General features: G+C 43.8%; 1 protein-coding gene across 1 annotated transcript in view; it reads right to left on the bottom strand.

Annotated features, from left to right (window-relative positions):
• LOC126253641 (protein Skeletor, isoforms B/C) overlaps positions 1-25,497 on the bottom strand; it is a 749,163-nt gene that overhangs the window by 93,176 nt on the left and 630,490 nt on the right. The window contains exon 5 of the mRNA XM_049955137.1: positions 9,826-10,064. Within this exon, the coding sequence (XP_049811094.1) occupies positions 9,826-10,064 (239 nt within the window). The remainder of the gene's footprint in view (positions 1-9,825; positions 10,065-25,497) is intronic.

The following is a 25,497-nucleotide window of genomic DNA, read 5'->3' on the forward strand; positions in this document are numbered from 1 at the left end:
ATTTAAGTTATCAATTATTATTTTTCTCAATTGTTGTTGTTGTAGTATTCAGTCCTGAGACTGGTTTGATGCAGCTCTCCATGCTACTCTATCCTGTGCAGGCTTCTTCATCTCCCAGTACCTACTGCAACCTACAGCCTTCTGAATCAGCCTAGTGTATTCATCTCTTGGTCTCCCACTACGATTTTTTACCCTCCACGCTGCCCTCCAATACTAAATTGGTGATCCCTTGATGCCTCAGAACGTGTCTTACCAACCGGTCCCTTCCTCTTGTCAAGTTGTGCCACAAACTCCTCTTCTCCCCAATTCTATTCAATACCTCCTCATTAGTTATGTGATCTACCCATCTAATCTTCAGCATTCTTCTGGAGCACCACATTTCGAAAGATTCTATTCTCTTCTTGTCCAAACTATTTATCTTCCATGTTTCACTTCCATACATGGCTGCACTCCATAGAAATACTTTCAGAAACGACTTCCTGACACTTAAATCTATACTCGATGTTAACAAATTTCTCTTCATCAGAAACGCTTTCCCTCCCAATGCCAGTCTACGTTTTATATCCTCTCTACGTCGACCATCATCAGTTAATTTCCTCCCCAAATAGCAAAACTCATTTACTACATTAAGCATCTCATTCCTAATCTAATTCCCTGAGCATCACCCGACTTAATTCGACTACATTCCGTTATCCTCGTTTTGCTTTTGTTGATGTTCATCTTATATCCTCCTTTCAAGACACTGTCCTTTCCGTTCAACTGCTCTTCCAAGTCCTTTGCTGTCTGTGACAGAATTACAATGTCATCGGCGAACCTCAAAGTTTTTATTTCTTCTCCATACCTACTCCGATTTTTTTTGTTTCCTTTACTGCTTGCTCAATATACAGATTGAATAACATTGGGGAGAGGCTACAACCCTGTCTCACTCCCCTCCCAACCACTGCTTCCCTTTCATGTCCCTCGACTGCCATCTGGTTTCTGTACAAATTGTAAACAGCCTTTCGCTCCATGTGTTTTACCCCTGCCACCTTCAGAATTTGAAAGAGAGTTTTCACAATTTGTAGCATTAATCTGGTGGAGGTTCGATTCCTCATATATTCCACCCACTACAAAAACATGTTGTGCTTTGTTCCGTACATTGCTAATGATATATACGTAACAAAAGCTAAATGTCTAAAGAAAAAGTTATAGATAGTACCTGAAGTCGAGAAGGAATTGCTTCATTACTCGCTTTGAAAAAAAAAAAAAAAAAACAAATGAATTAAAAGCGCTATACATCAGTAGCCACATAAGGATGTACACATTATTATTATTATTATTATTATTATTATTATTGAACTAGTGAGATACAAAGGATTGACAGCCTGAAGTCGTCTAATTTGTACCAGTTCAGAAGTAAGGTGTCCAGAAAACAAGTGAGTCACAAACAGTAAGTACAGCGCACACTTCTGAACTTGTTTGATTTTAAATGGGGTTGGAATAAAAAATTGGACATTTGTCGTGAGGTCTAATGGGACGAAACTGCTAAGGTCATCGGTTCCTAAGCTTACGCACTACTTAACCTAACTTACACTAAGGACACACCCACGCCCGAGGGAGGACTCGAAGCTCCGAAGGGGGGAGCCGCGCGGACCGTGACAAGGCGCCCGAGACCAAGCGGCTACCCCGCGCGGCACAATGGCGTTGAAGTGTGCTGGTGAAGCAAGTGCCGCAGTGGAGAGGAGTAATGCAGGGCAATTATGTCTCGTAGAGTGTGTCTATCCTCACTGTGGATAGTTAGCTTTCTTATCTGAGAAGAAGTTGTGGCTAGCACTTGCGATGCCCCGCCATTTCTTCGTCATTCATTTATTCTAACATCCCCCCCCTCACACACACACACACACACACACACACACACACACACACACACACACACACACACACACGCGCGCAAAAACTAAGTATTATTAATCTATCATCATTGAAATTATCATTTTAAAAGTAAGTGTTTCAATTGAAGTCTTCCATTCTTCAGTCTAGTTAGGTGCTAACGTTGGTAATGGTGTGGGGGAGGCGGGGCAACAGATGGCAGAGGGCGGAATGAGGGCGGGGGTACTAGCTAATGTCTAACTGCACTCAGGGTAACGGTCTAAGAAAGGTTGGTAACCACTGATTTACATGAATACTCTGCAATTCATATTTAAGTCTTTGGCAAAAGACGCACAGAACCATATTCAGACTATTTCTTGCTCGTTCCACTCTCGAACAGATCGTAGGTAAAATGGACACCTAAATCTTTACATGCGTGATACAATTTCTTAATCGATTATTGTAGATTAAAACTGAAGAAACTGCAAAAAGGTGGGAATTTAAGGAGATGGGATCTGGACAAACTGATTAAACCGGAGGTTGTACAGAGTTTCAGGGAGAGCATAAGGGAACAAATGTCACAAATGGGGGAAAGAAATACAGTAGAAGAAGAATGGGTAGCTCTGAGGGATGAAGTAGTGAAGGCAGCAGAGGATCAAGTAGGTAAAAAGACGAGGGCTAGTAGAAATCCTTGGGTAACAGAAGAAATATTGAATTTAATTGATGAAAGGAGAAAATATAAAAATACAGTAAATGAAGCAGGCAAAAAGGAATACAAACGTCTCAAAAATGAGATCGACAGGAAGTGTAAAACTGCTAAGCAGGGATGGCTAGAGGACAAATGTAAGGATGTAGAGGCTTATCTCACTAGGGGTAAGATAGATACTGCCTACAGGAAAATTAAAGAGACCTTTGGAGAAAAGAGAACCACTTGTATGAATATCAAAAGCTCAGATGGAAACCCAGTTCTAAGCAAAGAAGGGAAAGCAGAAAGGTGGAAGGAGTATATAGAGGGTCTATACAAGGGCGATGTACTTGAGGACAATATTATGGAAATGTAAGAGGATGTAGATGAAGATGAAATGGGAGGTACGATACTGCGTGAAGAGTTTGACAGAGCGCTGAAAGACCTGAGTCGAAACAAGGCCCCGGGAGTAGACAACATTCCATTAGAACCACTGACGGCCTTGGGAGAGAGAGTCCTGACAAAACTCTACCATCTGGTGAGCAAGATGTATGAGACAGGCGAAATACTCTCAGACTTCCAGAAGAATATAATAATTCCAATCCCAAAGAAAGCAGGTGTTGACAGATGTGAAAATTACCGAACAATCAGTTTAATAAGCCACAGCTGCAAAATACTAATGCGAATTCTTTATAGACGAATGGAAAAACTAGTAGAAGCCAACCTTGGGGAAGATCAGTTTGGATTCCGCAGAAATATTGGAACTCGTGAGGCAATACTGACCTTACGACTTACCTTAGAAGAAAGATTAAGGAAAGGCAAACCTACGTTTCCAGCATTTTTAGACTTAGAGAAAGCTTTTGACAATGTTGACTGGAATACTCTCTTTCAAATTCTAAAGGTGGCAGGGGTAAAATACAGGGAGGGAAAGGCTATTTACAATTTGTACAGAAACCAGATGGCAGTTATAAGAGTCGAGGGACATGATAGGGAAGCAGTGGTTGGGAAGGGAGTAAGACAGGGTTGTAGCCTCTCCCCGATGTTATTCAATCTGTATATTGAGCAAGCAGTAAAGGAAACAAAAGAAAAATTCAGAGTAGGTATTATAATCCATGGAGAAGAAAAAAAAACTTTGAGGTTCGCCGATGACATTGTAATTCTGTCAGAGACAGCAAAGGACTTGGAAGAGCAGTTGAACGGAATGGACGGTGTCTTGAAGGGAGGATATAAGATGAACATTAACAAAAGCAAAACGAGGATAATGGAATGTAGTCAAATTAAGTCGAGTGATGCTGAGGGAATTAGATTAGGAAATGAGACACTTAAAGTAGTAAAGGAGTTTTGCTATTTGGGGAGCAAAATAACTAATGATGGTCGAAGTAGAGAGGTTATAAAATGTAGACTGGCAATGGCAAGGAAAGTGTTTCTGAAGAAGAGAAATTTGTTAACATCGAGTATAGATTTAAGTGTCAGGAAGTCATTTCTGAAAGTATTTGGATGGAGTGTAGCCATGTATGGAAGTGAAACATGGACGATAAATAGTTTGGACAAGAAGAGAATAGAAGCTTTCGAAATGTAGTGCTACAGAAGAATGCTGAAGATTAGATGGGTAGATCACATAACTAATGAGGAGGTATTGAATAGAATTGGGGAGAAGAGGAGTTTATGGCACAACTCGACAAGAAGAAGGGACCGGTTGGTAGGACATGTTCTGAGGCATCAGGGGATCACAAATTTAGCATTGGAGGGCAGCGTGGAGGGTAAAAATCATAGAGGGAGACCAAGAGATGAATACACTAAGCAGATTCAGAAGGCTGTAGGTTGCAGTAGGTACTGGGAGATGAATAAGCTTGCACAGGATAGAGTAGCATGGAGAGCTGCATCAAACCAGTCTCAGGACTGAAGACCACAACAACAACAACAACAACAATCGTTTATTGGTGTAAAGCCAAACGCGACATGTAACAACAAACTGTTCGACCCTAACCAAAGTTTATAACAAGTGAATTCCATTTTTTATACATAAGACATATTTATGACAACAGCATAACATCGCGTATTCCATTGATACCTTACAATCCTTCTGAAAGTGGAATTTAGAATAGTGAAGCCAAACATGGTCATTCGGGTGGGAGGGGGGGGAGGGGGGGGGAGGGGGGGGGAGGGGGGGGAGGCACCTGCAAGAAATCCATACTTCAAATTATTAAACCATTTTAAAACCTTGTGCCATTTTTGCTACGTTGAACTGAGGATCTATAGCAACAAAGTACCTTGATATTATAAAAGCTTTCATGGGGGACCTACTGATTTGGCTAATCCCAAAATCACATCACGTGTTAACAAACGGCTGATTTGGTAAGTTCGTTTATTCAGCAGATGCTGGAGGACAAAGGACCACGTTTTATACTTAGTGTAAATGTAATCCAAGCGCATCAACTGAAGTAATATTACTGGAAAACATATAAAAAATTTAAATTCTCAATAACTTCGGAAGTACGGGATGTTTCAAAAAGATTGCACGTATTTTGAAAACATACATTTATTAAACTGTTGGACATGCAGCTACGAAGCTTTGGGCACATATCTACGAATCTCTCAAGTTTAGAGTACAGATGTTCAGTGTTCGTCCACCAGTGTCACGAGCAATATCACGTCAATACTCGAATTGCTTCCATACTCGGGTAAGCACGTCCATCGTCACTGATGTCGTTGAGACAGTTCCGGTTCTTCAACTCTTCTTGGTTCTGTGATAGCGTTGATGCATAAACGCTGTCCTTAGTGAAACTCCACAAGAAGAAGTCACAGGGCGTCAGATTTGATGAACGTCGAGGCCAGCTGAGAAGCGCTAAGTCGCCAGCTGTTTGACGACCAATCCAACTGCTCGGTAGAGTTGGATTCAGATATTTTCGCACTTGGCCATTCCAATCCCAATGGGGGGGTCCCCGTCTCGTTGATAAATATGGTTGTCCTTGGAAACAACCAGCTTTGTGGCCTAGCAAAATACAGCTGACCGTCTACAGTGTTTCCATCGAAGACGAATGTGTCATAAACAGATGAGTGGAATATCGCACAAAACACGCTGACTTTGGGCGAACCTCGTACAAGTTCATTGTGTGCATGTGGGCTCTGTAGGCCCCAGATTCGAACATTTTGTTTACTTTCCTACTAAGGTGGAATTTCGCTTCATCACTGAATACGATGCATTGTGCGAAAGTGCTACCATTATCAATTGCGTTCTGAAGCTCGTCAGAATACGCTACACGTGTGCATATGTCATCGTAGCGTAGAGCCTGTGACAGCTGTAACTTGTATAACTTCAAACCCAAACTGTCTCTCAAAACACTGCCAAATTGTTGTCCTAGGCAGCTGAAATTCCCGACTGGCACAATGAACTGATTTCGTAGGACTACGTCGGAAAGCGGTTTGAATTCTTGCGAGATTTTCGACGGAAACACGAAGGCGACCATGCCTCTTTCCTTTACATACACATCCTGCGTCTACAGACTGTCGACAGTATCTGTGAATTCTCCATCCATTCGGAGGATTAGTTTGGTAGTTCAACCTGAAACATCTTGGGAATCTAATCACGGAATTGCACTTCGCAAACTAGAGAGAACTCAAAATGATTTCTACTGCGGAGTAGCCATTTTGCAAACCGAGCAAACAGAAGACAACTGACAGCTAGTAGCAGTGAATATAAAGTAGATAACGTATTCGTTTTTCCAATAATACAGCCGTGCTGCAGCGATCGATAATTTTGACAACGTAGTACGTTGTAATATGTATATTCTTTTTGAAACACCCTCTATTACAGACTCCCAAACTTTAAAGAGTTTTGGAATCAGTGCATAAATTTCTTTAAGGTGAGGCCCTTTATACATTGAAACATCCCCTTAGAAAAATTAATGAATTACTGTGCTGATAAACCTCTTACGTTATTTGATTTTCAAACAGCTGAGCAGAACTGAACGTACTCATACATTTCTCTCTTTACTTATTCTGATCGACACTAAACTGACACACAATATTTTTTAGCGCAACGCAATCTGACTTTCAATAATCCCTGCAAAAGAATAGCCCTGAGTAACAATAACCTATACCTTTCATGCATCACTTACCTCACAAAAATCTTCGTTACTAGAACTACTGCAATACAGCGAGCGCCAATACTCCAAGCTAAATAAAAAATTCTAACTACTGAAGGCACTAACTACTGATAGGCATAGTTAGCAAATGAAAGATTTTGATAAAGAACAAACAATGTATTTACCTTAATAATATTCAAAAGTCATCATATATATATCAGTTCATGATATCCAGTCCTAGAAATTTACTCTTTCTGTTGGACACGCGTCCAGATCGTCCACTCTCAAAATTCTGGTATCTCTCTCCCAACATCCACCACTGCTGGCGGCTCACCTCCAACTGCGCAACACTAAGCGTTGTTCACATCCCACTGCCCAACACTACAATAGCAAAAATTCCAACACTGGAAATCAGCCACAGACTGCACACAGCACAGTCAGTGATTTTTATACAGAGCGCTACGTGGCGTTACCAGCATAAAAACCTAAACAGCCTACTTACAACATGAATTTTCCGACACTTTAAATTTCGTAAAAATTTCAATTATTTTATTTTGCTAAGATGGCAGAGAGGTTTGACGATACAATAATGGGCTCATATATGATTGCTATCACATGAACATACATTCAAACAAATTTATTATGCAACAGAAAAATCATTTTAAGGCAGTACTAATATAAATTAAAATAAAGTTAGGCTTCAGGCACTGAATTCTTTTGTTAAATACATGTTTATACATCTCTTGTGGCATCACATCCGTTAAGCTGACAGAGAGAGGAACGTCTTTGAATATGTTTTGGACTGACACCAAGTTTCACTTCAGAGTGGTGATTCAAATTTTGTAAAAAGATCTCACAGGAACGAAGTTAGCATTTGTTTTAATGACTGCCACCCCATCTCTCTTATAGTATCTAAGACACTCTCTCCTCTGTTATGTGATAATACAAAATGAACTGCCCTTCTTTGAATTTTTTCCATATCCTCTGTCAGCAGCCACTCACCGCTCCACTATCTCTGCTGACTGCATGGAGCGAATCACAAGGCAACTCAGGAGTCACCACACTCTCTGGGCTCTTGGCTCACTGAGTGATTCAGATCGCAGTGCTCCTTTTCTGATTCAGCTCGTAATTCAATTGATTTTCTTGACCCAGTGGTCTCCATTCGATTCCAGCTGATGTTAGATATTGTTCATTACAAGAGTAATGGTGTGTATATCGTATTATTGAACTTTACATATGAATTAGAGCACTCTTAAATTGTAGAATACACTGTGTGTACTTTAGCTCTCATGGTAACTGTTTTTTTTAAAAAAGATAGATTTTAAATGTATTTTAACTTTTTCATAAAAGATACTTTTCAGTGCTGTAGGACACATGTTAATCACTTTGCCTTCTTATACAAGTGCTTCAAACGATATATGTATCAATTTATTGAACTGGATAAGAAAAGGAAAATGTCATTACTGGCAACAGATAACATGCTGTTTTTCAGGCTTCTAATCAGACCTATAGAGATGCCTGAAGCCCTACAGGACATCTGGAATGGTGTGGGTCAGGAAGGTGGTCAGGATCCCTATCAGTGAATGGTTCTTCTGCAGAAAATTAAGAAATAATTTCTTGCGAACCATCCTCACCGACGTCTGCATCCACTTCAGATTAAGTTCTTCTTAAAGGAAGTGAAAGTGAGTTTTAATCTATATTCAGACTGCCCCTGTCGTTTGGTTTCCTATTAGATCATGTTTTACTTTCTTTCGTGGTACCTTCACCACCGACCTATTTTCGTTTCCTACGACCCATAAATAAATCTGTCATCGCTACAAAGTCGGTCAAATCAAAGTAAGTTATGACATTAAATACACAACATTTGTAAGTAGGCTGTTTAGGTTTTCTTATTGGTAACGCCACGTAGCGCTCTGTATGAAAATCACTGGCTGTGCTGTGTGCAGTCTGTGGCTAGTTTGCATTGTTGTCTGCCATTGTAGTGTTGGGCTGTTAACAGCGCGTAGCGTTGCGCAGTTGGAGGTGAGCCGCCAGCAGTGGTGGGTGTGGGGAGTGAGATGGCGGAGTTTTGATAGCGGATGATCTGGACAGAGACAGTAAGACTGGATGTCATGAACTGCTATATATATTTTGACCTTTGAACACTATTAAGGCAAATACATTGTTTGTTCTTTATCAAAATCTTTCATTTGCTAACTATGCCTATCAGTAGTTAGTGCCTTCAATAGTTTGAATCTTTTATTTAGTTGGTAGTAGTGGCGCTCGCTGTATTGCAGTAGTTCGAGTAACGAAGATTTTTGTGAGGTAAGTGATTTGTGAAAGGTATAGGTTAATGTTAGTCAAGGCCATTCTTTTGTAGGGATTATTGAAAGTCAGATTGAGTTGCGCTAAAAAATATTATGTGTCAGTTTAGTGTTGATCAGAATAAGTAAAGAGCGAAATGTCTGAGTACGTTCAAATAACGTAAGGGGTTTACCAGCACAGTAATTCAATAATTTTTCTAAGGGGACGTTTCACATTTAAAATTATTCGTAATACGTTCATGGCCATCTTCCGCAGCAGCTGTTATAATAAATTATTATTGCTTCTTCTGCCTGTAGCTTACTGCAGTTAAAGAGTACTTTTCACCAGACGCATTTCGATTTCATTTCCAGAGCATCTTCTGTGGTAATTTTGGAAATATGCTAGCAGATACCTAAAATGTCTCTAAATTCTGGTGCCTAGATCTTGAAGACAGTATTTCTTTATAACATTACTAAACAATTTACTTGTGGTGTTTTTGAATCTTGTTACATGTACTGAAGTCCTGAAGTTCATTGTTAGCGGAGATGGAACGTGGTTGCAAATTCACGATTCGCAATTTTTCGTCTTAAGCAGTATTTGTGGCACTTCCAATCTGTGAGCTTCGCATGAGAAACAGCACTGTAATTTTCACGTGTTTCGCATTCAGCAGAGTGTTTACGTGTCCTTCTGCCTATACACCTGTAAGAGCATATGGCGACGTTAACTGCCGCGAGTCTGTTGAAATGTGACGAAAATGCACTGAAGATGGCTGATTATAGCCAAAGTCTGGATGTGCAAGTGTAATAAAAACTAATGGGATTGCGGCTGACTGCTGTGTGCCTCTCCTTCGTCCCGATAAATGACGAGTTTTAGACCTTAAGGAAACGCAGAGAGGGTAGTGGACTACCCTGGTCGCCGACCCACCTGCCTATCTCGTTGGGCACCTTGATGCCGAGCGGGCTGGGTTCGGTGCCGTTGCCGACCCAGAAGTAGGCGTCGGGCCCGGCGCCGTCGTAGTGCAGGTTGGGGATGTAGAAGGTCTTGGCGTCGAGCACGCTGATGTTGCCCGAGCGCAGGCCGTGCGCCAGCCGCTTGAACTCGGGCAGGACGCGCGCCTTGGGCACCTCCAGTCCCAGAGGGATGAACACCTCGCCGAAGTTCACCTGCGAACACCAGAGGCCTCTCACGTCACTACGCAGCTGGGATTTCTGTGTGATCGAAGTATATGGGAAGCTTCAAACAGTTGAGGTCTCTAGATTCGACATGTTAGTAACTGTATTTTCTTGCAAGAAGATAATAAATTATCATCCTACTCGCTCAAGGGGAGGTACTGGTGATATTTCATATTCCGGTTGAAAAAAAAGATTAATTATATAACTTCCCTTCACATGTCGAATTTAGTGGGTAAATCTTATTTTCTAAACAAAATTTCTTCATAATTTTTCAGTTTTTAAATTTCGAAAATAATCAATATTTTTTCAAATACGTACTTGGAGTTGATTATCGGACAAGTATTCACAAAAATGTTTTGAGCAAAAAAAAGTGGTTTAAATGGCTCTAAGCACGATGGGACTTAACATCTGAGGTTATCACTCCCCTAGACTCAGAACTATTTAAACCCAAGTAACCTAAGGACATCACACACATCCCTGCCCGAGGCAGGATTCGAAGCTGCGACGGGAGCAGGTGCGTGGCTCCGGGCTAAAGCGCATAGAACCGCTTGGCCACAAAAGCCGGCTGGTTAAGAGCCAAAAATTTTTAAAATTGTCAGAGTATTGGATTTTTTTGTTTCGACCGTTTTGATTCTCTCAAAGAAATGTAAGAATAGTTATTTTTTTCATACTAGATATACACGAAAAGTGTAGATCAGTTACAAAAATTTGGTGTTTATAATATTTGACTAATATAGGATTACTACCACATTATACTACGTTTGGCTGGCATGACTGCAAAATAAATAAAATACGATTTGATACGTTTGAAAATAGCATTTTTTACTTTCAGTTTTACTTATTGCGTAACACATTCCAGTCTGCGCTGCGTCTGCATTAGCGGATCGTCGGTCGCGGGTATAGCTGGCCATGCGAAATCAAGGTAGGTCGTTTCTGGCCGCCAGCCGTAGGTATGTTTACTGTTCTGCAGAACATTGCGTGGAATTATTGCAATTTTTGTGGCATGGGATGACATAATTGGTTATGGACTACTACATCCACGGAAGTATACGAAATATAGTAAATTTATGTTCTCACATTCCACTAGGAACTTTTGTGTCCAAAAAGTTGATGCTTCTGTTTTTTTCCCTGCTTATGTAGTTAATTTCAGTTATAGATGAGAGCTGTTGAACTAAGTGTACTTAATATTACTTTCATCTATGATACCATAAAAAAAATTGAAGCTCCCATCGACATATCTGTCATATTATTTTGTTGGCTGTCTCCAAAAAACTTTTATTGAATTGTATTAATAAATACATCGGCAACAGTATCGGCAAGACATGAGCCTGTATCCACCCCACAGTACTGAAAACAAATTTCATCCTGGAATAAAACATAATTGTATGCAGTGATTAACTGTAAGAGGTATATAGTTTTGTACAGCTCAGTTTGACCGTATCTCCTATTCTTTAGGAAGTTGCTTTTAATGATACGAATTGTCTCAGTTGCCATTATTTTTGTGTGGAGGTTTGATATATCAAACAAGATAAATTTCCCATTCTAGGGTATTTGTGTATTTTTTTTTATTAACGCCATCTGAATTTTGTGTGTAATATTATTTAAGAAGTATTTTTAGTTCTTTTGCTAACTGCGTACGCTGGAATATCAAAAATATTTACGATGAGTCTAATAGATGATCCTTTTTATTCGGCGCTGGATTGAGCACCAGTGATGGCGATTTTGGTCTCATTATTATGCACTCTCTTATCTCTATCTTTTTGAATACAACATTACATAGATTTAACGCTTTCAGATGTAAAGCACCGAATTTATTAGTTGGGTCACGGTGCTATCTTTTAATATTATTTAATTCAAGAGATTCCTTCACTTTGTTGTGACATTACCACAAGCGTATTTCCCTTATTCACTTCAACAGTTATAGCTTTAACTTTTCGAGGTTTACACTGATTTTCAAATCTTTAAGTACATGTAATTTGGAAAATAGAGTACTGAAAACAATATAGACGCCCCTTGAACGAAATTGACTTCGTCTGCTCAGACATGCCACGACTGATGACAAAAACTGCAAATGAACTTAGCAACTTCTTGGTGTCTCTCGAATACTCGCCAACCAGACTTACACGACCACACAGCGGGTGGCCTACATAGCAGGCTTTAGGGGTCACATACGCAGCTGCCAAGACGTGGACTTCGGGCGTCCACCTGGGAGCGAGCGGAAGCAAGATCATCATCATCATTCGCTAGCCTTGCGGACCTGATTGCTTCCGCAGAGTTACATGTGCAAAATTACACTGCGCGAAAGAATTAAAGGATAACTTTCTCGAAATCCTGTAATTGTTTCCCACTCCAATTCATCAATTTGAAATTTGGCTCGAAGGTGCCTACAACCTTTTTCTGTAAAGGTGCAAAAGAATGAGATCTTGCAACGTCACTCTCGGGTTCGACAACGCTTCAGATAGCAACTTGTCGGCTCATCCGGAAAAGAAGCCAGAGCTCAGAAGTTCATGTGACGTGTAAAGTGGGTCAGTGATGTCACATCGGCACCAAATTTCACCACAATTCTGCCCATTGTCATCGTTTACGTGTCACACGATAGGAAGGTCGTCGCAGACCCTAATATCCACATTTCATCTCTCCTTTTGACGAATCTGTGACAGAGCCCAGAAACCTGCCACCCAGGGTTGAAATTACGCGGTTATCTAGAGGGGGACCGAGGGAAATATTTCAGACACACCGTTGTTCAGAATCGAAACGAAAAGGCCTCATGAGTGGCATAAAGGACGCCAATGAAACCGTCCCTATCTTTTGGACGTTCATTCCCACATATTTCTCGGCCAAAAACAACTGATAGCAGTGCAATGAGTGACAGGAAAAAGTTTTTGACAACTTCGGACGTTTAAACTTTTCTCTATGGACATTGCACGGCTGCATTCCCATTGATCATGATCGCATCGCTTTGGAGTTCAGCGAAATAGCAATTTTTGCTCTTGTGTAAAGGTAGGAACGACTAGGCACCGCTGAAAAGCATTCGACGAAATCTGAACGTGATACAAAGCAGCGAAGGGTCCTTGTGATTTCTCGCTGCTCCTGTTTCACGCCGTCCTGTGGCGTGTTAAAGGAGAGATGCGACGTTGACACATGCAGGAATAAAATGGCAGAGGGTTTCTTTAAGACCCTGCAGTTCAGGAAAACCCTCCGTGGCACATGCCTATATGTATTGAGTATTTTAAAAATGTGCCCGTACAGAGAAAACCTGCAGAATACTCCTATGCACTTGCAGTCAGGGAACTGGCCTTGGAGGTGAGTCAAGCGGATGCTTACCTGCAGGCGCCTTGAGCTACTACGCAAGATTTCCCTGTAAACATTCAATTTTAAAATTCCCAGTAAATATGGGCAGGTGTCACTGGGGCTTTTGCCAAACTGAGGGATCTTAGAGCGTCCCTTTTCCTTTTTTATTCTCGCATGTCTCAATGTCGCACCCCTCTGTGGTTACGTCACAGGAGGGCATGGAACAGGAGAATTGGAAACCCATAAGGATCCTTTGCTGCTTTGGATCACGTTCAAATTTCGTCGACTGGTTCTTAGCGGTCCCTAGTGGTTCCAACCCGTATAGGAGACCAAAAGTTGCAGTTGCACTGCGCTACAAAGGGGGTGCCATTCCATTCAATGTGGATGCAGACCTACTATGCCCATAGTGAAGGGTTTAAACGTTCGACGGCGTCAGCAGTGTCAAAGGTTGTAAAGAACATCTTTCTGTTGCTCATTGCATCGGAAGGGAAGGGTTTCGTTCTGATTCTGAGCGGCGATGTGTCTGAACTGTTTTCCTCGGTCATCCATAATACACTACTGGCCATTAAAATTGCTACACAAAGAAGAAATGCAGATGATAAACGGGTATTTATTGGACAAATATATTATACTAGAACTGACATGTGATTACATTTTCACGCAATTTATGTGCATAGATTCTGAGCGATCAGTACCCAGAACAACCACCTCTGGCCGTGATAACGGCCTTGAAACGCCTGGGCATTGAGTCAAACAGAACTTGGATGGCGTATACAGGTACAGCTGCCCATGCAGCTTCAACACGATACCACAGTTCATCAAGAGTAGTAACTGTCGTATTGTGACGAACCAGTTGCTCGGCCACCATTGACCAGACGTTTTCAGTTGGTGAGAGATCTGGAGAATGTGCTGGCCAGGGCAGCAGTCGAACATTTTCTGTATCCAGAAAGGCCCGTACAGGACCAGCAACATGCGGTCGTGCATTACCCTACTGAAATGTAGGGTTTCGCAGGGATCGAATGAAGGGTAGAGCCACGGGTCGTAACACATCTGAAATGTAACGTCCACTGTTCAAAGTGCCGTCAATGCGAGCAAGAGGTGGCCGAGACGTGTAACCAATGGCACCCCATACCATCACGCCAGGTGATACGCCAGTATGGCGATGGCGAATACACTCTTCCAATGTGCGTTCACCGCGATGTCGCCAAACACGGAGTGCGATCATCATGATGCTGTAAACAGAACCTGGATTCATCCGAAAAATGACGTTTTGCCATTTGTGCAACCAGGTTCGTCGTTGAGTACACCATCGCAGGCGCTCCGGTCTGTGATGCAGCGTCAAGGGTAACCGCAGCCACGGTCTCTGAGCTGATAGTACATGCTGCTGCAAAAGTCGTCGAACTGTTCGTGCAGATGGTTGTTGTCTTGCAAACGTCCCCATCTGTTGACTCAGGGATCCAGACGTGGCTGCACGATCCGTTACAGCCATGCGGATAGGATGCCTGTCATCTCGACTGCTAGTGATATGAGACCGTTGGGATCCAGAACGGCGTTCCGTATTACCCTCCTGAACCCACCGATTCCATATTCTGCTAACAGTCATTGGATCTCGACCAACGCGAGGAGCGATGTCGCGATACGATAAAGCGCAATCGCGATAGGCTACAATCCGATATTTATGAAAGTCGGAAACGTGATGGTACGCACTTCTCTTCCTTACACGAGGCATCACAACAACGTTTCACCAGGTAACGCCGGTCAACTGCTGTTTGTGTATGAGAAATCGGTTGGAAACTTTCCTCATGTCATCACGTTGTAGGTGTCGCCACCGGCGCCAACGTTGTGTGAATGCTCTGAAAAGCTAATCATTTGCATGTCACAGCATCGTCTTCCTGCCGGTTAAATTCCGCGGCTGTAGCACGTCATCTTCGTGGTGTAGCAATTCTAATGGCCAGTAGTGTAGTTTGAGAGCCTGTGTTGAGAACGGCAAGAAATATACATACAATAGAAATAATAATTTTAATTTCCAACCGCCGCCCCAACAAGGTGTACCAGTTTATTGGCTCTTCAGTGTAATTATTGAACGAATTTAAATATTTGTATTGTTGTCATAATCTACTAACTCATGCAGAGGTATAATCTTGTGTAAAAGCTTTATCGCGATAAATCACGCATTAATGTTAGATACTGTGTGTATATGTGTTTTCCGACTTTTCAAACGTTTCAGCAAAAAATATGTGTGTTCTTCTCGAGTACGATGTGTTTTTGGAGCGATAATTTGAAAAGTGGATTGGTCAAGAGTTCTTCGTTTTTCTGTTGATTCAGGAGCGATGTCGAGTAAGCTCCTCCGCTTTCTTTCATTGTGTGCCGTCGCCCTTGCGAGAGCCGGGGGGGGGGGGGGGGTGAGAAAGTGCGGCCCGGCTCGACTCGGGACGCGCGCCTCGCGCCCCTGAATGGGGCTGCGCCGCGACTACAGGCTACGGGACTTTACGCCAGACTACGCGCTCCCGCGCCGCCCACGCCGCCTGCGCAGACACGGCGCGTGGGTCGCGGCGCAGCTGCGGACCGCGTGACGTCACAGCGCGGCGCGCGCGTCCGCTCCCCCTGACGTCACTCGGTACGCACTCGGAGCAATGCACAGCGTAGGCCGACTGCGCGAAACTCTTTTGTAACACGAGTCGCCCCGTCTGCTGGATGCCGTGCCGTGTGGGCGTGGTGACGTATGGGCTATCCGAGCGAATCGCACAGATATTAGCGGCTCAAACTGGGCAGACCGGAACTGTAAACAATGGAAGGAAATTATTCGGGACGCAGTATCGGGGCTTTTACTCGATTGTCGGAAGAGCGAAAGACGTATTTTATTGTTCGTAATCCGACCTAACCAAAAATTCAGCATTTTATATGTTCTGCTGACATTTATCTCGCAATATCAGTAGCAGACATACAAAAATACAAAAATTAATTTGGAAAGCCCGCTGCATTGAATTCTATTCACTAATGAGTCATGGAATCATTTTTTTAATACATGCCTCCATGTAACTTCGTAACCATTTAAAGACTGAGTGAAAAGTACCAATAGAAACATACTCGTAGTAATACTCGGGCATGTTGAGACTTTCCGCTTTTGTTTTCCTGTGTAAAAATACGACTCGCATTTAATAACATAATAAAGTTTGGTTAGGGACTTTTGCTAAAGAGGCCAAACGGAAATGCGCTCTGTGCATCTTTAGCTGTAAAACAAATGATATAGCATTCGACATCTTCTCGCCATTCTGTGGCGTCTTTTTCTTGCCTGGCTGTTGCGGAGTAAGCACATACAGGGTGTTTAAAAAGTGACCGGTATATTTGAAACGGCAATAAAAACTAAACGAGCAGCGATAGAAATACACCGTTTGTTGCAATATATTTTCAGGCAGACAAACTTTCGAAATTACAGTAGTTACAATTTTCAACAACAGATGGCGCTGCGATCTGGGAAACTCTATAGTACGATATTTTCCACATATCCACCATGCGTAGCAATAATATGACGTAGTCTCTGAATGAAATTACCCGAAACCTTTGACAACGTGTCTGGCGGAATGGCTTCACATGCAGATGAGATGTACTGCTTCAGCTGTTCAATTGTTTCTGGATTCTGGCGGTACACCTGGTCTTTCAAGTGTCTTCACAGAAAGAAGTCACAGGGGTTCATGTCTGGCGAATAGGGAGGCCAATCCACGCCGCCTCCTGTATGTTTCGGATAGCCCAAAGCAATCACACGATCATCGAAATATTCGTTCAGGAAATTAAAGACGTCGGCCGTGCGATGTGGCCGGGCACCATCTTGCATAAACCACGACGTGTTCGCAGTGTCGTCTAAGGCAGTTTGTACCGCCACAAATTCACGAAGAATGTCCAGATAGCGTGATGCAGTAATCGTTTCGGATCTGAAAAATGGGCCAATGATTCCTTTGGAAGAAATGGCGGCCCAGACCAGTACTTTTTGAGGATGCAGGAACGATGGGACTGCAACATGGGGCTTTTCGGTTCCCCATATGCGCCAGTTCTGTTTATTGACGAAGCCGTCCAGGTAAAAATAAGCTTCGTCAGTAAACCAAATGCTGCCCACATGCATATCGCCGTCATCAATCCTGTGCACTATATCGTTAGCGAATGTCTCTCGTGCAGCAATGGTAGCGGCGCTGAGGGATTGCCGCGTTTGAATTTTGTATGGATAGAGGTGTAAACTCTGGCGCATGAGACGATACGTGGACGTTGGCGTCTTTTGGACCGCAGCTGCAACACGGCGAACGGAAACCCGAGGCCGCTGTTGGATCACCTGCTGCACTAGCTGCGCGTTGCCCTCTGTGGTTGCCGTACGCGGTCGCCCTACCTTTCCAGCACGTTCATCCGTCACGTTCCCAGTCCGTTGAAATTTTTCAAACAGATCCTTTATTGTATCGCTTTTCGGTCCTTTGGTTACATTAAACCTCCGTTGAAAACTTCGTCTTGTTGCAACAACACTGTGTTCTAGGCGGTGGAATTCCAACAGCAGAAAAGTCCTGTGTTCTAAGGAATAAACCATGTTGTCTACAGCACACTTGCACGTTGTGAACAGCACACGCTTACAGCAGAAAGACGACGTACAGAATGGCGCACCCACAGACTGCGTTGTCTTCTATATCTTTCACATCACTTGCAGCGCCATCTGTTGTTGAAAATTGTAACTACTGTAATTTCGAAAGTTTGTCCGCCTGAAAATGTACTGTTGTCCCAAGCATATTGCAACAAACGGTGTATTTCTATCGCTGCTCGTTTAGTTTTTATTGCCGTTTCAAATATACCGGTCATTTTTGAAACACCCTGTATGTTACTATGTACATGGTGACAACTATTGAACTATGTGAAATAAAATCGTCATAACTTCTGAACGGTTTGCATTAGGCCGTTCAAATTGAACGGTTGGCCGCGAGTCATGAGGGGAATTAGTTTGATTTGGTTTAGCGACGAAGTCCACTTTCATTTGGATGGGTTTGCCAATAAGCGAAAATGGTGCATTTGGGGGACTGAGAATCCGCATTTCGCGATCGAGAAATCTCTTCACCTTCAGTGGGTGATTCCAGCCAAATGCCTTGCGGCAGTGGTAACACCGGTTCCCCTCAGATCACCGAAGTTAAGCGCTGTCGGGCTGGGCTAGCACTTGGCTGGGTGACCATCCGGTCTGCAGAGCGCTGTTGGCAAGCGGGGTGCACTCAGCCCTCGTGAGGCAAACTGAGGAGCTACTTGACTGAGAAGCAGCGGCTCCGGTCTCGGAAACTGACATACGGCCGGGAGAGCGGTGTGCTGACTGCATGCCCCTCCATATCCGCATCCGGCGACGCCTGTGGGCTGAGGATGACACGGCGGCCGGTCAGTACCGTTGGGCCGTCATGGCCTGTTCGGGAGGAGTTAAGTTATTCCTTGATGGCTCGGTGACTACCGAACGGTTCATGAAAGTTTTGGTAGATGACTTCATCCCCATTATCGAAAGTGACAAAAGTAGCTTCGACTAATAGCTGAAGGCTGGCTGGCTCTGAGCACTATTGGACTTAACATCTATGGTCATCAGTCCCCTAGAACTTAGAACTACTTAAACCTAACTAACCTAAGGACAGCACACAACACCCAGCCATCACGAGGCAGAGAAAATCCCTGACCCCGCCGGGAATCGAACCCGGGAACCCGGGCGTGGGAAGCGAGAACGCTACCGCACGACCACGAGATGCGGGCAATAGCTGAAGGTTTATCGTCCAGTCACGCCGCTCCATGTCTGCCTTACCGCCGAAGGCTCCACTGTCGCGAGCTACTGAAGCAGGCACTTTGCAAATGTGAGGGGTCACAATGGTGTCTGGTAGCAGGGTAGCCGGTTAAGTTGCCCTTGACATCAGCTGTGTCGAACGAGAACACGGGACTTGTTTGGGAATAAATGACAGGTGGTTTACGACTTAATGCTTATAAGATCAGCAGTGACTCTGTCAAGTCACATGAAGGTGATCGCCTTTCAGAAGCTGGAAGAGCCACCTTCTGCAGCGCGGATCGCTGTGAGAGTCAGTGGGGTTCTGGAAGGTACGGGCAGCGACGTTAAGTCATGCCGACTCCAGTGCCGTCGCAAGCTGCGCTGGGTCTCTCAAATAAGGATCTGTGGCGCGTAGAGCCCGATCGAGGTGATACCACAGATTCTCGATTGGGTTTTAATACGGAACTTTGGTGTCCAGAGGAGTGCGGCAAACTCAGCCTTGTGCTCTTCGAACGACGCACGTACACTGCGAGCTACGTGACACATAGCATCGTCTTGCTGGTAGATGCCACAGTGCTGAGGAAAAGCAAACTGCATGTACCGGTGCATACTTTCGACCAATTGTGCCTGCCAGAAGGACGAGAGTACCCAGGGAACGCCACGAAAACGTTCTTCAGACCAAAGCACTCCCTTCTACGGCATGAACCCTTCCAACGATTGTTGTAGGACGTTTGCTTTCCTGACGTTTCACGCCGTACACGCCAACGGCCACCTGTCAGATGGAGTTAAACCCAATTCACCTGAGCAGGCCACCTATCGCCACTCAGTGGGTGTCCAATTGCGTTCGTCGCCAGTGAACGGCTATCAGCGTGGGTGCGTGAAGCAGGCGCCTGCTACTGAGGTCCATAACCATAACCGTTCGCTGAAAGGTCGTTGAGGAGACACTTGGTCCATCTGGGCGGTCAGCTGCTCAATAGCTGCACGCCTACTCGCCTGTACACACCTCCCTAGCCGTTCTTAAGCCTGCCCTCTATGACCCATGCTGCAGCACAGTTGTCTCTGCACCAGTTTTGGATAGCGCCATTTTGCCAAGCACGGTATGCTCTAACCACAGTGGAACGCGAACAGTTTACAAACTTCGCCATTTCGGAAATACTTCCACCATTGGCCCGAAAGCCAAGGATCAGGCCGTTTTGGACGTCAGATAAATCGCTCCGTTTCTGCAAAACGACAACGACTCAACTCGTTTACATGCCCTAACTCCCCCCCCCCCCCACACTCGTTTTATATACCCCTTATTCCCGCGCCCGGGTTCCCGGGTTCGATTCCCGGCGGGGTCAGGGATTTTCTCTGCCTCGTGATGACTGGGTGTTGTGTGATGTCCTTAGGTTAGTTAGGTTTAAGTAGTTCTAAGTTCTAGGGGACTGATGACCATAGATGTTAAGTCCCATAGTGCTCAGAGCGAGCCATATACCCCTTACTGCTAGTACTCCCACCTACCCGCCAGGTTAGCCGAGCTTCCTGCTTCCTGGACTCGGGTAGGCGCGCCGGCCCCTCATCGAATCCACCCGGCGGATTAACGACGGGGGCCGGTCTGCCGGCCATCCTGGATGTGGTTTTTAGGCGGTTTTCCACATCCCCCTAGGTGAATACCGGGCTGGTCCCCACGTCCCGCCTCAGTTACACGGCTCGCAGACATCTGAACACTTTCGCACTACCGAGCGAGGTGGCGCAGTGGTTAGCACACTGGACTCGCATTCGGGAGGACGACGGTTCAATCCCGTCTCCGGCCATCCTGATTTAGGTTTTCCGTGATTTCCCTAAATCGCCTCAGGCAAATGCCGGGATGGTTCCTTTGAAAGGGCACGGCCGATTTCCTTCCCCATCCTTCCCTCATCCGAGCTTGCGCTCCGTCTCTAATGACCTCGTTGTCGACGGGACGTTAAACACTAATCTCCTTCTCCTCCTCCTTTCGCACTATTCCATGGATTACACTATTGCAGACAGTTGCGGTACACTAATTCCTTCCCAGGGAGTATGGGGTGGCGGCAGGAAGGGCATCCGGCCACCCCTTCAACTAACATTGCCACATCCGATTAACAATGCCGACCCTGCGTCTCTGCGGGACAAACGGCACAAGCAAAAGAATGCTGGTACTCGCACCTGCTGTGTGCGAGTGTTTATTGCACTTTGACGTCGACATGTCACATTAATGTGACCGGACGGTGTGTCATCATGGAAGAGATACAAATACACTGACATAAAAATTTGAATATAAATAAATCTGTAATTGTCCTCCCCGATAGCAGAATGGTCAGCGTGATGGACTGCCGTACTAAAGGGCCCGGGTTCGATTCCCGGCTGAATCGGGGATTTTCTCCGCTCAGGGACTGGGTGTTGTGTTGTCTTCATCATCATTTCATCCCCATACGGCGCGCAGGTCGCCCAATGTGCCGCCGAATGTAATAAGACCTGCAAGAAGGCGGCTGGACCTGCCCCATAAGGGGCCTCCCGACCAATGACGCCAAACGCTCGTTTCCATTTCAATCTGTAATTAAAGAAAAAGTGAGGTATCCTTTGGACAGCGGTACTGATTCCAATTTCCAGTAAGCGGAAATGGATTGGAACAAATTTTAACATCTGCCTTTTAAAATGTGATAAATGTCCCAACTTAGACTGGGTAGTTATTAAGTTGTAATTATCACCTTGAAAAAAATAATGTTACGTAATTCATTATTGGTTTATTTTCTGGTACATGTCTGCAGCCATGTTACACAATGAAATACCCGTGCCACAGAACCGTAGTACGTTGCTAGAGGACCTAAAACAGAATGCAGTAACTTGTTGATGTAGTGGAGTACTGTGCGGTAATTCTTCATATGAATTTGAAGGAGAACATCGCTGCAATAGTGCATACTGAGAGGGTCACAGTGTGCTGTTACGCAGCAAGATAGTATGAGAATTGGAGTGTAAAAATGTTCTAAGTCCCCACAGCTGAGCATTGCTTTAGCACAGGGAGATGTCAACACAAGCCAGTCTCAAAAAAATGGTTCAAATGGCTCTGAGCACTATGCGACTTAACTTCTGAGGTCATCAGTCGCCTAGAACTTGTTGTTGTTGTTGTGGTCTTCAGTCCTGAGACTGGTTTGATGCAGCTCTCCATGCTACTCTATCCTGTGCAAGCTTCTTCATCTACCAGTAACTACTGCAACCTACATCCTTCTGAATCTGCTTATTGTATTCATCTCTTGGTCTCCCTCTACGATTTTTACCCTCCATGCTGCCCTCCAATGCTAAATTTGTGATCCCTTGATGCCTCAAAACATGTCCTACCAACCGCTCCCTTCTTCTAGTCAAGTTATGCCACAAACTTCTCTTCTCCCCAATCCTATTCAATACCTCGTCATTAGTTACATGATCTACCCACCTTATCTTCAGCATTCTTCTGTAGCACCACATTTCGAAAGCTTCTCTTCTTGTCCAAACTGGTTATCGTCCATGTTTCACTTCCATACATGGCTACACTCCATACAAATACTTTCAGAAACGACTTCCTGACACTTAAATCTATACTCGATGTTAACAAATTTCTCTTCTTCAGAAACGATTTCCTTACCATTGCCAGTCTACATTTTATATCCTCTCTACTTCGACCATCATCAGTTATTTTACTCCCCAAATAGCAAAACTCCTTTACTACTTTAAGTGTCTCATTTCCTAAACTAATTCCCTCAGCATCACCCGATTTAATTTGAGTACATTCCATTATCCTCGTTTTGCTTTTGTTGATGTTCATCTTATATCCTCTTTTCAAGACACTGTCCATTCCGTTGAACTGCTCTTCCAAGTCCTTTGCTGTCTCTGACAGAATTACAATGTCATCGGCGAACCTCAACGTTTTTACTTCTTCTCCATGAATTTTAATACCTACTCCGAATTTTCCTTTTGTTTCCTTTTCTGCTTGCTCAATATACAGATTGAATAACATCGGGGAGAGGCTACAACCCTGTCTCACTCCTTTCCCAACCACTGCTTCCCTTTGATGCCCCTCGACTCTTATAACTGCCATCTGATTTCTGTACAAATTGTAAATAGTCTTTCGCTACCTGTATTTTATACCTGCCACCTTCAGAATTTGAAAGAGAGAATTCCAGTTAACATTGTCAAAAGCTTTCTCTAAGTCTACAAATGCTAGAAACGTAGGTTTGCCTTTTCTTAATCTTTCTTCTAAGATAAGTCGTAAGGTTAGTATTGCCTCACGTGTTCCAACATTTCTACGGAATCCAAACTGATCTTCCCCGAGGTCCGCTTCTACCAGTTTTTCCATTCGTCTGTAAGGAATTCGCGGTAGTATTTTGCAACTGTGACTTATTAAACTGATAGTTCGGTAATTTTCACATCTGTCAACACCTGCTTTCTTTGGGATTGGAATTATTATATTCTTCTTGAAGTCTGAGGGTATTTCGCCTGTCTCATACATCTTGCTCACCAGATGGTAGAGTTTTGTCAGGAGTGGCTCTCCCAAGGCTGTCATTAGTTCTAATGGAATGTTGTCTACTCCCGGGGCCTTGTTTCGACTCAGGTCTTTCAGTGCTCTGTCAAACTCTTCACGCAGTATCTTATCTCCCATTTCGTTTTCATCTACTTCCTCTTCCATTTCCATTATTGTCCTCAAGTACATCGCCCTTGTATAAACCCTCTATATACTCCTACCACCTTTCTGCCTTCCCTTCTTTGCTTTGAACTGGGTTGCCATCTGAGCTCTTGATATTCATACAAGTGGTTCTCTTCTCTCCAAAGCTCTCTTTAATTGTTCTGTAGGCAGTATCTATCTTACCCCTAGTGAGACAAGCCTCTACATCCTTACATTTGTCCTCTAGCCATCCCTGCTTAGCCATTTTGCACTTCCTGTTGATCTCATTTTTGAGACGTTTGTATTCCTTTTTGCCTGCTTCATTTACTACATTTTTATATTTTCTCCTTTCATCAATTAAATTCAATATTTCTTCTGTTACCCAAGGATTTCTATTAGCCCTCGCCTTTTTACCTACTTGATCGTCTGCTGCCTTCACTACTTCATCTCTCAGAGCTACCCATTCTTCTTCTACTGTATTTCGTTCCCCCATTCCTGTCAATTGTTCCCTTATGCTCTCCCTGAAACTCTCTACAACCTCTGGTTCTTTCAATTTATCCAGGTCCCATCTCCTTAGATTCCCACCTTTTTGCAGTTTCTTTAGTTTCAATCTGCAGTTCATAACCAATAGATTGTGGTCAGAATCCACATCTGCCCCTGGAAATGTCTTACAATTTAAAACCTGGTTCCTAAATCTCTGTCTTACCATTATATAATCTATCTGATACCTTTTAGTATCTCCAGGATTCTTCCATGTATACAACTTAGAACTACTTAAACCTAACTAACCTAAGGACATCACACACATCCATGCCCGAGGCAGGATTCGAACCTGCAACCGGAGCGGTCGCTCGGCTCCAGACTGTAGCGCCTAGAACCGCACGGCCACTACGGCCGGCAAGCCAGCCTCAAGTCACGAACATTTCGACATGGGTAATTCGTCACCAAGAGAGCAACATCGACACTTCGATGCAAGAGTAAGAATGAGATTATAAATAACGTAGCAACCAGTCGTAGAAACATAATTTATTTTTCTTGTTACAAATAGATTTCGACTGATACCAGTCATCATCGGTGCTTTTTTCTAACCGATACGTGCAATGAGCAGGTGTCATTGGCTGATTTCTTCATGATAGAACTCTGCCAAGTACAGTACTTCTACTTATGGCATGTATCGGTTAGAAAAATGCATCGATGATGCAGCTGAAATCGATTTGCAACAAGATAAATAAATTATATTACCGCGACTGGTTGCTACATTATTTATAATTTTATATTCCACGGTCGCTGCACAGAAAGAGAACCTTATGGAGCCCAACATTCAAAAGAAAGAATGAGTTCAGCAGAAAACTACAAGACAACAGCGCACCGAACAGCCTTTTGTTGCTCTCCTGACAGTAAGATGCACTAGATTCGACGCAACAACGTATATCGGAGACTTGACGGACCAGTTACAGTACTGAAACGACCCCGTTAAGTAAATGTAGCAGAACTGAGATCGCTGACCAGGACATACGACATCACGGCACTCAATAATGTGGTCCATTTGATGGGACAATGCGGGCAGTGACCGGTGAGGGACAGACCACTCTCAGGTCAGTGTGTGAATCAATCACACATGCGCTGCAGTCACACCCCCTTCGCAGCAGATCTACTGCACAGGATGCACCTATGGATTGGCGTGCAGGCAACCCACCAGACCAAATTAAAACCCAATCGAAAATCTGTGGAACCTGTTGCTG

Source organism: Schistocerca nitens, chromosome 4, assembly GCF_023898315.1.
Source record: "Schistocerca nitens isolate TAMUIC-IGC-003100 chromosome 4, iqSchNite1.1, whole genome shotgun sequence".
Lineage (NCBI taxonomy): Eukaryota > Metazoa > Arthropoda > Insecta > Orthoptera > Acrididae > Schistocerca > Schistocerca nitens.